The sequence below is a fragment of the Carassius carassius genome, chromosome 29 (assembly GCF_963082965.1).
Source record: "Carassius carassius chromosome 29, fCarCar2.1, whole genome shotgun sequence".
Taxonomy (NCBI): domain Eukaryota; kingdom Metazoa; phylum Chordata; class Actinopteri; order Cypriniformes; family Cyprinidae; genus Carassius; species Carassius carassius.
Genome location: NC_081783.1, coordinates 20,837,307 through 20,850,949, shown reverse-complemented (window position 1 = coordinate 20,850,949; position 13,643 = coordinate 20,837,307). Strand labels below are relative to the sequence as shown.

Sequence of the window (13,643 nt, the reverse complement as noted above, 5' to 3'; positions counted from 1 at the left end):
CGGTGATGACGTGTGAAAACTGGTCAGAGAGAGGGCCGACGTCAGACTGCACTCCTTCGTAACTCATCAGGTTAGAATATCTAACTACTGTGATTAAAAATGACCTTAGATCTATTCAAAGAGTCACATACAAGAAACAGGCATTTCATTTATAAAAAGTGTTAAATCACAGCTAATTCCTTAAATTATATCTTAAAATAACAAGCCGAGTAGGATTAGTGTAGCACAAATAAACAAATAGTTATTGTTCCAGATAGGTATAAATGCGTTTACCTGAGGAATCACCCATAAATTATATTTTCAAAAATGTCATATACCAATTTTTTTCAAACATTTTGTATGCACAATGTATGTTTAAAACATATCAGTATAGTTAGATTATAACTATTATAAGCAAAAAAATAAAATGGCATCTAAGTTCTCATTAATTGGAGAAGATCCCCTTTTATGTCTCATATTTACAGGAAAATACTATTTCAATCTTTCTACTATACATCTAATTGATTAGTGATTGATTTACCTGAATTTATTCTAATAATTCCATAAAGTCACAGTAGTCCAGAGTTCAGCGGATGTTCTGTGTTCTCGACTCTGTCTCTGTGTGTTTGGTCAGGAGCAAGCGTAAAGGTTACCTGTACTATGCCATGGGTCAGCTGAGACAGATAGGAAAACAGTTCTACGACACTGACATCCATGTTGAGGTTTTGTCTGAGCAGCTGGTGGATTATTCACACGTCACCATGAGGTGAGACGCATGGAAACATATTATTCACCTGATGCAGGTACCATCTGTTGCGCCTGTTGTGCTTGTGTTATTGTAGTGAATGGTTCTGTCTAAGGTGGCAGGAAGGAGACCAGGGTCGGCGTACGGGGCTCGTGAGACTTTATTTACCAGATTCAAAAATAAAATAAACAAACGCGGCAGGTGCGCGCACTTCAACGAAGTCTCCTCTGCTTCAGTACTGCAGCCTTCTGTCCTTGGCAGCTCGCCAGCTTCACTCGCTCACGAGTCCCCGTCTCTCTCGTCCTTCGCCAGCTGTTGCGCTCCTTAAATGTTGGTTCCCCACGCCAATCACTGCAACGAGATCCAGCTGTTACTTGTTTCTCACCTGAACCACTTACCGCTCGTCTCTTCACTCGCTCTCCCGTTGCAGACTTCACTAAACCACGCCTCCCCCGCCACATACCCCCACCGCCCGACTCAGGCCGGGGAGCCATTAGGAGAGTTATTTTAGTAAAATTAGGAGAGTGCAGGAGCGGCCCGCCACACAGGGCCGCCTTAACTCGGGTAAAGGCCCGTTGGCACTGCTCCGTCCATTGGACCGTATCCGGTACCTCCTTTTTAGTGAGGTCAGTCAACGGGCTGGTGAGGTCCGAATAATGAGGAATAAACCTCCTATAATATCCCGCCAGCCCCAAGAACTGCCTCACCTCCTTTTTGGTCTTGGGCCTGGGACAGGTTGCAATTGCTGCCGTCTTATCAATTTGGGGACGCACCTGCCCGTGGCCCAAGTGGAAGCCCAGATACTTTACCTCTACCTGCCCAACTGCGCACTTCTTTGGGTTGGCCGTTAGCCCCGCCCGTCTCAGCGCCCTGAGGACCGCCCTCACATGCTCCATATGCCGCTGCCAGTCCCCACTATAGATGATAATATCATCCAGGTAGGCTGCGGCATATGCAGCATGGGGCCGCAGCACTCGATCCATGAGGCGCTGAAACATAGCCGGGGCCCCGAACAAGCCGAACGGAAGCGTAACAAATTGGTGTAATCCGAATGGCGTGGTGAAGGCTGTCTTTTCTTTGGACATGGGAGATAAGGGGATCTGCCAGTATCCTTTGGTTAAGTCCAATGTCGAATAAAAACGAGCCGTGCCTAGCCGATCGAGCAACTCGTCAATTCGCGGCATTGGATAAGCATCAAATTTGGAAACTGCATTCACCCTGCGATAGTCTACACAGAACCGTACCGAGCCGTCCGTTTTGGGCACCAAAACTATCGGGCTCACCGAATCGCTGTGTGACGATTACCCCCATCCCCAGCATGGCCTCTAATTCAGTCTGAACTACCTTTTTTTGTGTTCAGGCAATCTATACGGCCGGCTGCGAATTACGACACCCGGCTCTGTCTCAATGTGGTGCTGAATCAGGTCCGTATGACCAGGTAGGGGCGAAAACACGTCCGCAAATTCTACCTGCAACCGCGCGATGTCAGTGAGCTGCGAGGGCGAGAGGTGGTCCCCTCCTAGGGCCAGTGCGAGGGGTTTTCTTTTAATAATCGCTTCTGGCCCGAGATCCTCCTTCCCACTCACTACCATCGCTAGCAACACTGACTCCTCCCCGCTCCATTTTTTAAGGAGGTTGAGGTGGTAGATTTGCCGTGAGTCGCCTCTATCTGTCCGTACTACCTCATAATTGAGATCCCCTATCCGCCGTGTGACCTCAAAGGGTCCTTGCCACTTGGCTAACAATTTGGAGCTAGAGGTTGGCAGTAATACGAGCACTTTATCTCCTGGTGTAAATTCTCGCAGCTTAGCTCCCCGGTTATATAGCTGGCTTTGTCTGCCCTGGGCCTGGAGCAAATTCTCCATAGAGAGCCGACCCAGTGTATGGAGTTTTGCGCGCAGGTCCAGGACATATTGAATTTCATTTTTGCTATCCGAGTGTCCGCCCTCCCAAGTTTCTCTCAGGACGTCTAGCACCCCCCGGGGCTGACGTCCATAGAGAAGCTCGAAGGGGGAAAACCCCGTGGAGGCTTGGGGGACCTCGCGCACAGCAAATAAGAGGGGTTCTAGCCAACAGTCCCAATTTTTCGCGTCTTCTTGTACGAACTTCCGGATCATGGTTTTAAATGTGCGATTAAACCGTTCGACCAGACCGTCCGTTTGTGGGTGATAGACGCTGGTACGCACCGCTTTAATGCCCAACAATCCGTACAATTCGCTTAACGTGCGTGACATAAACGCGGTGCCCTGGTCCGTGAGAATCTCCTTTGGGATTCCCACGCGGGAGATTAAACGAAACAAGGCGTCCGCCACACTCTTTGCCGAGATGTTGCGGAGCGCCACTGCTTCAGGATACCGTGTCGAGTAATCCACTAAGACCAACACGAAACGGTTTCCCTGTGCGGATCGCTCTAACGGCCCGATCAGGTCCATACCAATTCGCTCGAAGGGGACTTGCACTAGAGGAATAGGGCACAAAGGCGCTTTTGGAACGGCCGGTGGGTTTACCAACTGACATTCCCGACAAGACGCGCACCACCTGCGCACGTTCTCGTGAATGCCCGGCCAAAAGAATCGGGTCGTTAGGCGATTTAGTGTTGCTGCTACTCCTAAGTGCCCTGCCATAGGATTACAATGCGCCGCCTGGAAAAGCATTTCCCGACGGCTCCGCGGTACTAACAGCTGGGTTGTATCTTCCTTTGTCTGAGCGTCGTGGGTCACTCGATACAACCTGTCTTTAATAACGGCAAAATACGGGTGGGATAGCGGACGCTCAGGGTGGAGGACCCGCCCATCAATCGAGCGGACCTGCTCGAAGGCATGCTTAAGCGTCTCGTCCTGAGATTGTTCCAGGGGAAAGTCATCGTGACTGGCAAGGTTTAGCCTCGCCACGCCGCTCGGTTCCCCTGGGACTGCCCCGCTAGGTCCTGGGACAGATTCTCCCACCTGAGCGCTCGCCCCACCCCCCGGCCGGTTCTTTCCCCCGATGGCACCCGCTGTCAAATACCCCAGTAAATGCTGGAACGCTGGCCAATTCGTCCCCAAAATTGGCGGATGCCAGAGGCGCGAGAGACTGTTCCAGCACCACCGCGTTGATGATGGACTCGGCGTCGCCGTCCCCGGCCAACAGCCATTTGCGGCACGAGTCCCGGAGCTGCTGCGCCAACACAAAGGGTCGGCCCGCTTCGGCCAGCTCCAGCGACCGGAAGCGCTGGCGATGTTGTTCGGGACTGAGGCCGACCCTCTGGAGGATGGCTCGTCTCAGGTCGGGGTAGACCAGGAGGTTCGGGACGGGCAGTTGTTGGGCCGCCTTCTGGGCCTCCCCCGACAGCAGAGGGATCACCCAGCTGTCCATCGGCCACCCACATGCCTCTGCCGTCCGCTCGAACAGGTCGAGGAACGCCTCTGGGTCGTCAGCGGGTCCCATCTTGGTGAGCGGCATGTGGGCGGGCGGGGCGCTGGGGGAGGCCGTCCCCATCCGACCCTCCCGGTCGGGCAGGCTCCGGAACAGGTCGCGGTCCTCCTGCTGGACCCGCATCATGGCCTGGAACCGGTGGTCCTGGTCGGCCCGCAGATCCAGCAGGGCCTGGTTGTGTCCTTGATGAAGACCCGCGAGCGATGTGATGATGTCCGCAAATGGCGATGATGATGATCCCGACGTAGTCTGCATGGCGGTTTCGGCACCAGTGTAGTGAATGGTTCTGTCTAAGGTGGCAGGAAGGAGACCAGGGTCGGCGTACGGGGTTCGTGAGACTTTATTTACCAGATTCAAAAATAAAACAAACAAACGCGGCAGGTGCGCGCACTTCAACGAAGTCTCCTCTGCTTCAGTACTGCAGCCTTCTGTCCTTGGCAGCTCGCCAGCTTCACTCGCTCACGAGTACCCGTCTCTCTCGTCCTTCGCTCCTTAAATGTTGGTTCCCCACGCCAATCACTACATGTTTCTCACCTTAACCACTTACCGCCGCTCGTCTCTTCACTCGCTCTCCCGTTGCAGACTTCGCTAAAACCACGCCTCCCCCGCCACAGTTATTAAACAAACATAATTCAAATAGTAACCAGAATTTGTGGATGTTGCACAACTGAGTATTAAACCCTACAGGACATGTGGGCAGATGTAATAAAACAGTGATATTTTGATTTCAGATTAAACTTTGATAACTCTGCGTATCGATATATCCAGAAGGAGGATGAAGAGGAGCAATAGAGATCCTCCCCATCACCAGTGACTTTTTCTTTGAAGATTTTCCCTTCAACATTGTCTTCAGACAGGTGTCTTTCTTCTCTTCACGTCTCGTCTTGTCTTGTCTTGTTGTGGTATATAATGTGTATCTTCTGATGCAATAGGACATGGTTGTGCATAACGTAGGCTCTGGTTTGGCGACCGTCTTTCCTGATCTGGATGGGAAGAAGATCAATGATGCTTTTCTGCTTGCTTGTCCTCTTGTGGAGTTCACATGGAACATGGCAAGTCATTTTTAATATTAATATATTAAAAGTTGTATTAATTAATTATTGTAATACAGTTACATTTTAGTATTAATATATTTAAATATAGATACAGCACAAACGGAACAAAATTAAGCATTACTTGGTTATTGGTTGACCTAAATTGGTATTATATATATATATATATATATATATATATATATATATATATATATATATATATATATATATATATATATATAATTTTTTTTTTTGTTTTTTTTTTTTTAAGTAAAGCTAATGAACTTTTTGAAATCCGAAAATGATCATTTCCTTCAAATGTATTCATCCTCAGGCCATCCAAGATGTAAAAGAGTTGGAACAGGTTTGGAGAAATATAGCATTACATAACTTGCTCATCAATGGATCCTCTGCTTTGGATGGGTGCCGTCAGAATGAGAGTCTAAACAGCTGATAAAAACACCACAATAATCCACAAGTAATCAACAACACTCCAGTTCATCAGTTAACAACTTGTGAGGTGAAAATCTGGGTTTGATGTGAGAGGACAACAAGGGATGCACTTTTCACTTGAGGAATTGTTATTGTGGATTTTGGCTAAAAGCGACATATTTATTTCTCACAAACACACAGTTTTCACTCCACGTTGTTAACTGATTGACTGGAGTGGAGTGGATTACTTGTGGATTATTGTGATGTTTTTACCAGCTGTTTAAGCTGTCATCCTGACGGCATCCATTTACAATTGTCTTTTTTGGTGAACTTTTTCTTTAAACTCTGATCATTAATGTCTATATTTGACCTGTTTCAGGTGTTTCCTGATGTGACCGTCCTGTTCAGTGATGTGGTGAGCTTCACTCATATCTGCAGTCATATCACACCCATGCAGGTGGTCTCTATGCTCAACACCATGTACACGCTCTTCTACACACTCAGTGAGAAACAGAGTGTTTAAGGTGAGATCGTTTCTTCTGCGGTTCCAGCGCGATCACACGGTGATACAGATGTTCCTCACATTGATATGTGTGTTTCAGGTTGAAACTATAGGCGATGCCTACATGGTGGTGGCAGACGCTCCAGAAAAGACCAAGTTTCACGCTCATAATATTTGTGACATGGCTCTAGATATGGTTCTTTCTATTGATCATCTCAAAGACCCGTCCAATGGAAACAACATCCAGATACGCGTGGGTACGTCTTCTCTCTTATTCAACAATTGTTTTTTCATTATTTACATTAATTTCTATTTATTGTAATATAATGAGCAATTTCAGGTAATAAACACTTCCGTTTGACATCAGTATGATTTTTTAAAAAGAAGTCTTTTATGCTTACCAAGGCTGCATTTATTTGATCAAAAACAGTAATATTGTAAAATATCATTTCAATTTAGAATAACTGTTTTCTATTTGAATATATTTTAAAATGAAATGTATTCCTGTGATCAAAGCTGCATTTTCAGCATCATTACTCCAGTCTTCAGTGTCACATGATCCTTCAGAAATTATTCTGCTGATTTGCTGCTCAAGAAACATTTCTTCGAAACTTCAGAAGAACAGCATTTATTTGAAACAACTTTTGCAACATTAATGTCTTAACTGTCACTTTTGATCAATTCAATGCATTCTTGAGAAACACAAGTCTTGATTTCTTTCAAAACACTCACTATTTTGAGCCGGTTTCTTTCTTCTCGTAGGAATTCACTCTGGTATGGTGGTGGCTGGGGTCATAGGTCACAAGATGCCTCGCTACGGTCTTCATGGTGATACAGTCCACACTGCGTCTGCCATGAAGAGCAATGGGAAGGTAGATAGAAAGTCTTTATTATACTTAATCATATATATTGTACAAACATTTGTGCGTCCTTAATTTGAGCATTTACTTGAAGCAGGAATGATGGAGTTAGTGCAGTTTTAATCAAAAGCACCGCAATATCACACTCATTAGATCGATGTTTGTTGGTTTTGTCGAGTGTTCCTCTGTTTATAATAGGACTGAACTCTTAGTGGCCATTCACAGGCCTGAACGCCTGCTGTCTGATTGACGTCTGATGTCTGTTATTATAGGAAATGCACATACAGCTGAGCAGCGCTACTTATGAGCACCTGAAGGGAAGTCACTTTATTTTCGAGAGACGCGGTACCATCACCATCAAGGTCAGTCGCTGAGTAACTGGACTGAAAAATCGACCCAAAGCTTGTTTACGCAGACTTTGATAAACAGGACCACCTGAGGTCCATGAATTGATCCGAGAACTGTCTGACCACTGACCACATAATGAGCAATAATAATAGTGATGCATCTTGAGCAAACTAATGTTTGTTTGTTGTTGTTTTTTTATCATTTCTCTCATGTAATTATGTGACTGTTTGAACTTCAGGAAAGCATACAAACACAAAAACTGTATTTAAAATCTTGTTTGATATTCACATTAAAAAAAGGAAAAAAAATTACAATTAAAATAGTTGTTTTAAACATCTAGTTTTTTGTAGATTATTAGATAAATACTGTTAAATGTTAACTGTTTTTACCTGTTTTTCTTTTTCATATTCTGATTTTTTTGTGACTTGTATTGAATCAAATGATCAGTTTGATCCAGAACATAACATTCATACTCATCATTTGAACATAATACCGGGATAATGGTTTGGATTGAAAGATATGACTGATGCGCTGACAAACTACAGCTATTTTATTGATGTAATATGTTTTTCTCTGACGGGGGAATGTGGAGATTGAGACGTACTTGTCACGATCTGTGTTACAAAGAACCACGGGAGAGGGAACCAATTGCAGGTAAGTCTATTATTAAAGGGTAATCCAAATAGAGTAAACAGTCCAGGCAGGGGTCGAGACCAAAACATCCATCCAAACATAAACAAGACACGAACACAAGGCAAGGACAAGAGCCGACGGACATGAATTAAACATTCAACATTAAACAAGGACTCCGTAACACAGACTCCGACAGACCGGGTATAAATACACAGAAGGATAATGAGGGAACAGGAGACAGGTGGGGAACAATCAATTAACTAGAACAAGGAGGAAGGTGACCAAATAAGGGAACAGGAAGTGATAAGGTGACAGACACCGTGAGAAAGGGGGACATCTAGTGGAAACCCAGGGACACAACCCAGACACTGTGACAGTACCCCCCCTCTACGGAGCGGCTCCCAGACGCTCCACGACAGACACAAAACAGAGACCAGGAGGGAGGCGGACAGGTGGAGGCTCAGGGGGAGGGACGGAGGGCCAGAAAAGAAAAACATGGGGACCAGACACCGCAAGTATGAACACCAAACAGGGAGACCAGGAGGGAGGAGGACCGGAGGAGGTTCAGGGGGAGGGACGGAGGGCCAGACTGACAGAGAGGAACAGGGACAGGAGTGAACACAAAAACAAAAAACATGAAGCCCCTCCAGGGCGGGGCAGAAGACCACCACGTCCGTGTGGTGGAGACTGGAGTCCCCCAGGGCGGAGCAGAGGACCACCACAACCGTGTGGTCAGGGCGGAAGCCCCCCAGGGCGGAGCAGAAGACCACCACAACCGTGTGGTCAGGACGGAAGCCCCCCAGGGCGGAGCAGAAGACCACCACAACCGTGTGGTCAGGACGGAAGCCCCCCAGGACGGAGCAGAAGACCACCACGTCCTTGTGGACGAAGCCAGAGTCCTCCAGGGCGGAGCGGAAGACCCCCACAGCCGTGTGGTCAGGGCGGAAGGCCCCCAGGGCGGAGCAGAAGACCACCACAGCCATGTGGTCAGGACCAGAGCCCCCCCAAGGCGGAGCAGACCTCCGTGCGGCTGGACCAACGGGACGACGAAACTCTGGTAATTCCCTGGTGTCCTTACTGGACTCCAGAAGATTGGTGCTGGCCTGACACTGCTCATGAAGATCATTGGTGACTTGTATTTGCTCATGAAGATCAATGGTGACTTGCCTTTGTTCATGAAGATCAATGGTGACTTGCCTTTGTTCATGAAGATCACCGGTGACTTGACTCAGTCCTTGAAGATCACCGGTGACTTGACTCAGTCCCTGAAGATCACCGGTGACCTGACTCAGTCCCTGAAGATCACCGGTGACTAGCCCTGACTCTGGAGGATCAGCGGTGACTAGCCCTGACTCTGGAGGATCAGCGGTGACTAGCCCTGACTCTGGAGGATCAGCGGTGACTAGCCCTGACTCTGGAGGATCAGCGGTGACTGGCACCTGACACTGGAGGATCAGCGGTGACTGGCACCTGACTCTGGAGGATCAGCGGTGACTGGCACCTGACACTGGAGGATCAGCGGTGACTGGCACCTGACTCTGGAGGATCAGCGGTGACTGGCACCTGACTCTGGAGGATCAGCGGTGACTGGCACCTGACACTGGAGGATCAGCGGTGACTGGCACCTGACTCTGGAGGATCAGCGGTGACTGGCACCTGACACTGGAGGATCAGCGGTGACTGGCACCTGACTCTGGAGGATCAGCGGTGACTGGCACCTGACTCTGGAGGATCAGCGGTGACTGGCACCTGACTCTGGAGGATCAGCGGTGACTGGCACCTGACTCTGGAGGATCAGCGGTGACTGGCACCTGACTCTGGAGGGTCAGCGGTGACTGGCACCTGACTCTGGAGGGTCAGCGGTGACTGGCACCTGACTCTGGAGGGTCAGCGGTGACTGGCACCTGACTCTGGAGGGTCAGCGGTGACTGGCACCTGACTCTGGAGGGTCAGCGGTGACTGGCACCTGACTCTGGAGGGTCAGCGGTGACTGGCACCTGACTCTGGAGGGTCAGCGGTGACTGGCACCTGACTCTGGAGGGTCAGCGGTGACTGGCACCTGACTCTGGAGGGTCAGCGGTGACCGGCACCTGACTCTGGAGGGTCAGCGGTGACCGGCACCTGACTCTGGAGGATCAGCGGTGACCGGCACCTGACTCTGGAGGATCAGCGGTGACCGGCACCTGACTCGACTCTGGAGGATCAGCGGTGACCTGCACCTGACTCGACTCTGGAGGATCAGCGGTGACCGGCACCTGACTCGACTCTGGAGGGTCCACTGGCACCTGACTCGACTCTGGAGGGTCCACTGGCACCTGACTCGACTCTGGAGGGTCCACTGGCACCTGACTCGACTCTGGAGGGTCCACTGGCACCTGACTCGACTCTGGAGGGTCCACTGGCACCTGACTCGACTCTGGAGGGTCCACTGGCACCTGACTCGACTCTGGAGGGTCCACTGGCACCTGACTCGACTCTGGAGGGTCCACTGGCACCTGACTCGACTCTGGAGGGTCCACTGGCACCTGACTCGACTCTGGAGGGTCCACTGGCACCTGACTCGACTCTGGAGGGTCAGCTGAGACTCTCATCCTGTGCAGCGGCGCTGGGCAAGCGGCCATCTTGGGCCATGACTCTGGACAGGCGGCCATCTTGTACTGTGGTGCTGGCTGGCGGCCATCTTGTACTGTGGTGCTGGGCTGGTGGCCATCTGGGGTTGTGGTGCTGGACTGGCGGCCATCTTGTACTGTGGCGCTGGACTGGTGGCCAATTTGGGCATTGGCGCTGGGTTAGCGGCCATCTTGTGCTGTGGCGCTTGGCTGACGGCCATCTTGGGCTGTTGCGCTGAACCGGTGGCCAAAGTGGGCATTGGCGCTGGGCTGGCGGCCATCTTGTACTGTGGCGCTGGACTGGTGGCCAATTTGGGCATTGGCGCTGGGTTGGCGGCCATCTTGGGCTGTGGCGCTGGAACGGTGGCCAATTTGGGCATTGGCGCTGGGTTAGCGGCCATCTTGTGCTGTGGCGCTTGGCTGGTAGCCATCCTGGGCAGTGGTGCTGGACTGGCGGCCATCTTGGGTTGTGGCGCTTGGCTGGTTGCCATCCTGGGCAGTGGTGCTGGGCTGACGACCACCCCGCCGGAAGAGACAGAAGTGGCTGGGGCATCCCACCGAAGCCGATGCTGCAGGTAGCGCACAAATTCCCAGAATTCCAGTGTCTCTAACTGCGTCATCTCCTCCTGAGACACTGGATCATCCAGCCCGCCATTAAAATAGTCTTTAAGGGCTGCGTCATTGTATCCCATGCCCTCGGCCAGGGACCAGAACACCTGTGACAGGGCACCCACCTCATTGCCCTCTTGGCGGAGGGCGATCAACTTCAGATGCTTCGCCCTCCGCTCCGCCATCCTGGCTGGGGAGCGGGAAAAAGACATACCGCTGGTTCCTTGCATGACGGAGTCCTTCTGTCACGATCGGTGTTACAAAGAACCACGGGAGAGGGAACCAATTGCAGGTAAGTCTTTTATTAAAGGGTAATCCAAATAGAGTAAACAGTCCAGGCAGGGGTCGAGACCAAAACATCCATCCAAACATAAACAAGGCACGAACACAAGGCAAGGACAAGAGCTGACGGACATTAATTAAACATTCAACATTAAACAAGGACTCCGTAAAACAGACTCAGACAGACCGGGTATAAATACACAGAAGGATAATGAGGGAACAGGAGACAGGTGGGGAACAATCAATTACTCAACAAGGAGGAAGGTGACCAAATAAGGGAACAGGAAGTGATAAGTTGACAGACACCGTGAGAAAGGGGGACATCTAGTGGAAACCCAGGGACACAACCCAGACACTGTGACAGTACTGGCTGAAAGGAAAGAGAGATAAAGATGGAAACGCTCAGGCCGCATGCCCACAGTTTGAAGCCCAGACCATCAGTAAAGCCGCCATCTCTGCCCCTGAAGCGCCCATCGATGAGGACGTGCTGGTAAATTTATCATTTAAAATTATTATTAATAATAATGTTGTTTGCAGAATGGCTAAGAACTGTTTTTTCTTATGGATTTTCCTCCTTAGGTGTTCCCCTCTGTGGCAGGTGAGGATGAGGACGATGTGAAATCTATCCGCTCTCACTGCATGAAGATGGAAACCTCTGGAAACTCTCTGGAGGAGTCGATGGAGGAGTGTCGGGTCGAAGAAGCATCCGTCAGTAAGGTGAGATCTGTGATTTCTGTGCCTGTGTAAGCGAGTGATGAGATGTTACACCATGACACATGATAATATCAAACGCTCTCTCTCAGTCTCATTATAAGGACGCTCTTCAGGACAGCAGTCTGCTGGACCCACACATTGAACTGGACTCGACTGAGTTTGACGTTGGAGATTCAATACTGGATTCTCCTGCTGGCTCGTGTGATTCCCACGGCTCTGAGAAGAGCACCATGTGCTCTGTGTGCTAAACATAGTGATCACGGCATGGCTTTGAAATTGATTTCCGAGTGTCTTTTCTAAAGCATTCAGCTATTTCAGCCTTTTTAGTTTTCATAGTCCATCCTCAGAATCATATGGCTATTGATCTGCATGTGTTTCCCAAAGAATTTTGTAAACTGGATTCGCTGGATTGTCTTGTAAATAGATTAGAGGTATTATTGAACTGAAATGTGCTTTTTGTGTTGGCTTCTCATCTGTATTCAGTCTCATTCAGGTTAAAGCTTTATAAATCTTTGTTCTCTTTTGCTGGTTTTATGCTTTATATTGATTGATACCTTTATTTTTTTCATTTTTAATGAATCTCCTTATGAAAATGAAAGGTCATATTTCATCCTATATCATCATTTAAAAGGAAAATAATATTATTATATTCTTAAATTATTATTATTATTATTCATTTATTTTTGACATTATTTGCATGGCAATTAAGCACATTCGACCAGATTCTCATTTAGTAATTAAAACCACTGAAACAATAAAAAAAAAAAAAGAAAAAAAGAAATGATAAAAATAAATAAATAAAATCAGCATAAATTAAGCAGTGCAACAAATACTGGCATGATGTATAAATATTTAGCGATTGAAATAATATATACTTTTCTTTAAGAATGCTAATTGGGGAAGTGCTTACTTGACATTAAAATAATTTTATGCACAACCATTTTAAAGTTGTCTATAAGATTTTCTTTAATGTTTTTGAAAGAAGTCTCTTCTGCTCACCAAAGCTGCATTCATTTAACAAAAATACAGTAAAATCAGTAATATTGTAAAATGTTATTACAATTTAAAACAAGTATTTTTAGTTTTAGAAAATATTTTCAAATATTCACTCAGGATGATATTTAGTGATTCTGCTGTCTTGTTAACACACCGTTTATGTCTTGTAGCTTTTAGAAGGATTTATCCCAGTGCAACGCCCCATTGACTTCCATTGTAAGTGTTTTAATGTAATTGCTTATTTTTGTTTGTTTTTACAATCTTAGAGAAGGCTCAGAATTATTTCAAGTGGTAATTTACCATCACAGATGACACTTTGCAGCTCTTCTCAAGATTCGTCTGGTCTTTCTCTCTGTTTTGCCCTTTTAGTTTTTGATGTGTTTCTCTGTCTGTGTATTGTTTGCTTGCTGCCTAACTGTTTCCTCAAAGTGATGTGAAAATAAAGCAGGAGTGACAGCGGGACTCATTTAATCACCATTGTTCAAT

General features: G+C 47.9%; 1 protein-coding gene across 1 annotated transcript; it reads left to right on the top strand.

The window, feature by feature from the left end:
* Window positions 1-5: 5 nt before the first annotated feature.
* LOC132109321 (soluble guanylate cyclase 88E-like) lies at window positions 6-13,194 on the top strand. The gene is made up of 13 exons (XM_059515327.1): window positions 6-22; window positions 614-745; window positions 840-876; window positions 3,490-3,600; window positions 5,071-5,190; window positions 5,984-6,121; window positions 6,207-6,363; window positions 6,869-6,978; window positions 7,239-7,328; window positions 7,907-7,930; window positions 11,812-11,937; window positions 12,027-12,164; window positions 12,251-13,194. Exons 1-13 carry the CDS (start codon window positions 6-8, stop codon window positions 12,407-12,409), a joined length of 1,359 nt encoding a protein of 452 aa, XP_059371310.1. The 3' UTR covers window positions 12,410-13,194.
* The last annotated feature ends 449 nt before the right edge of the window (window positions 13,195-13,643 follow it).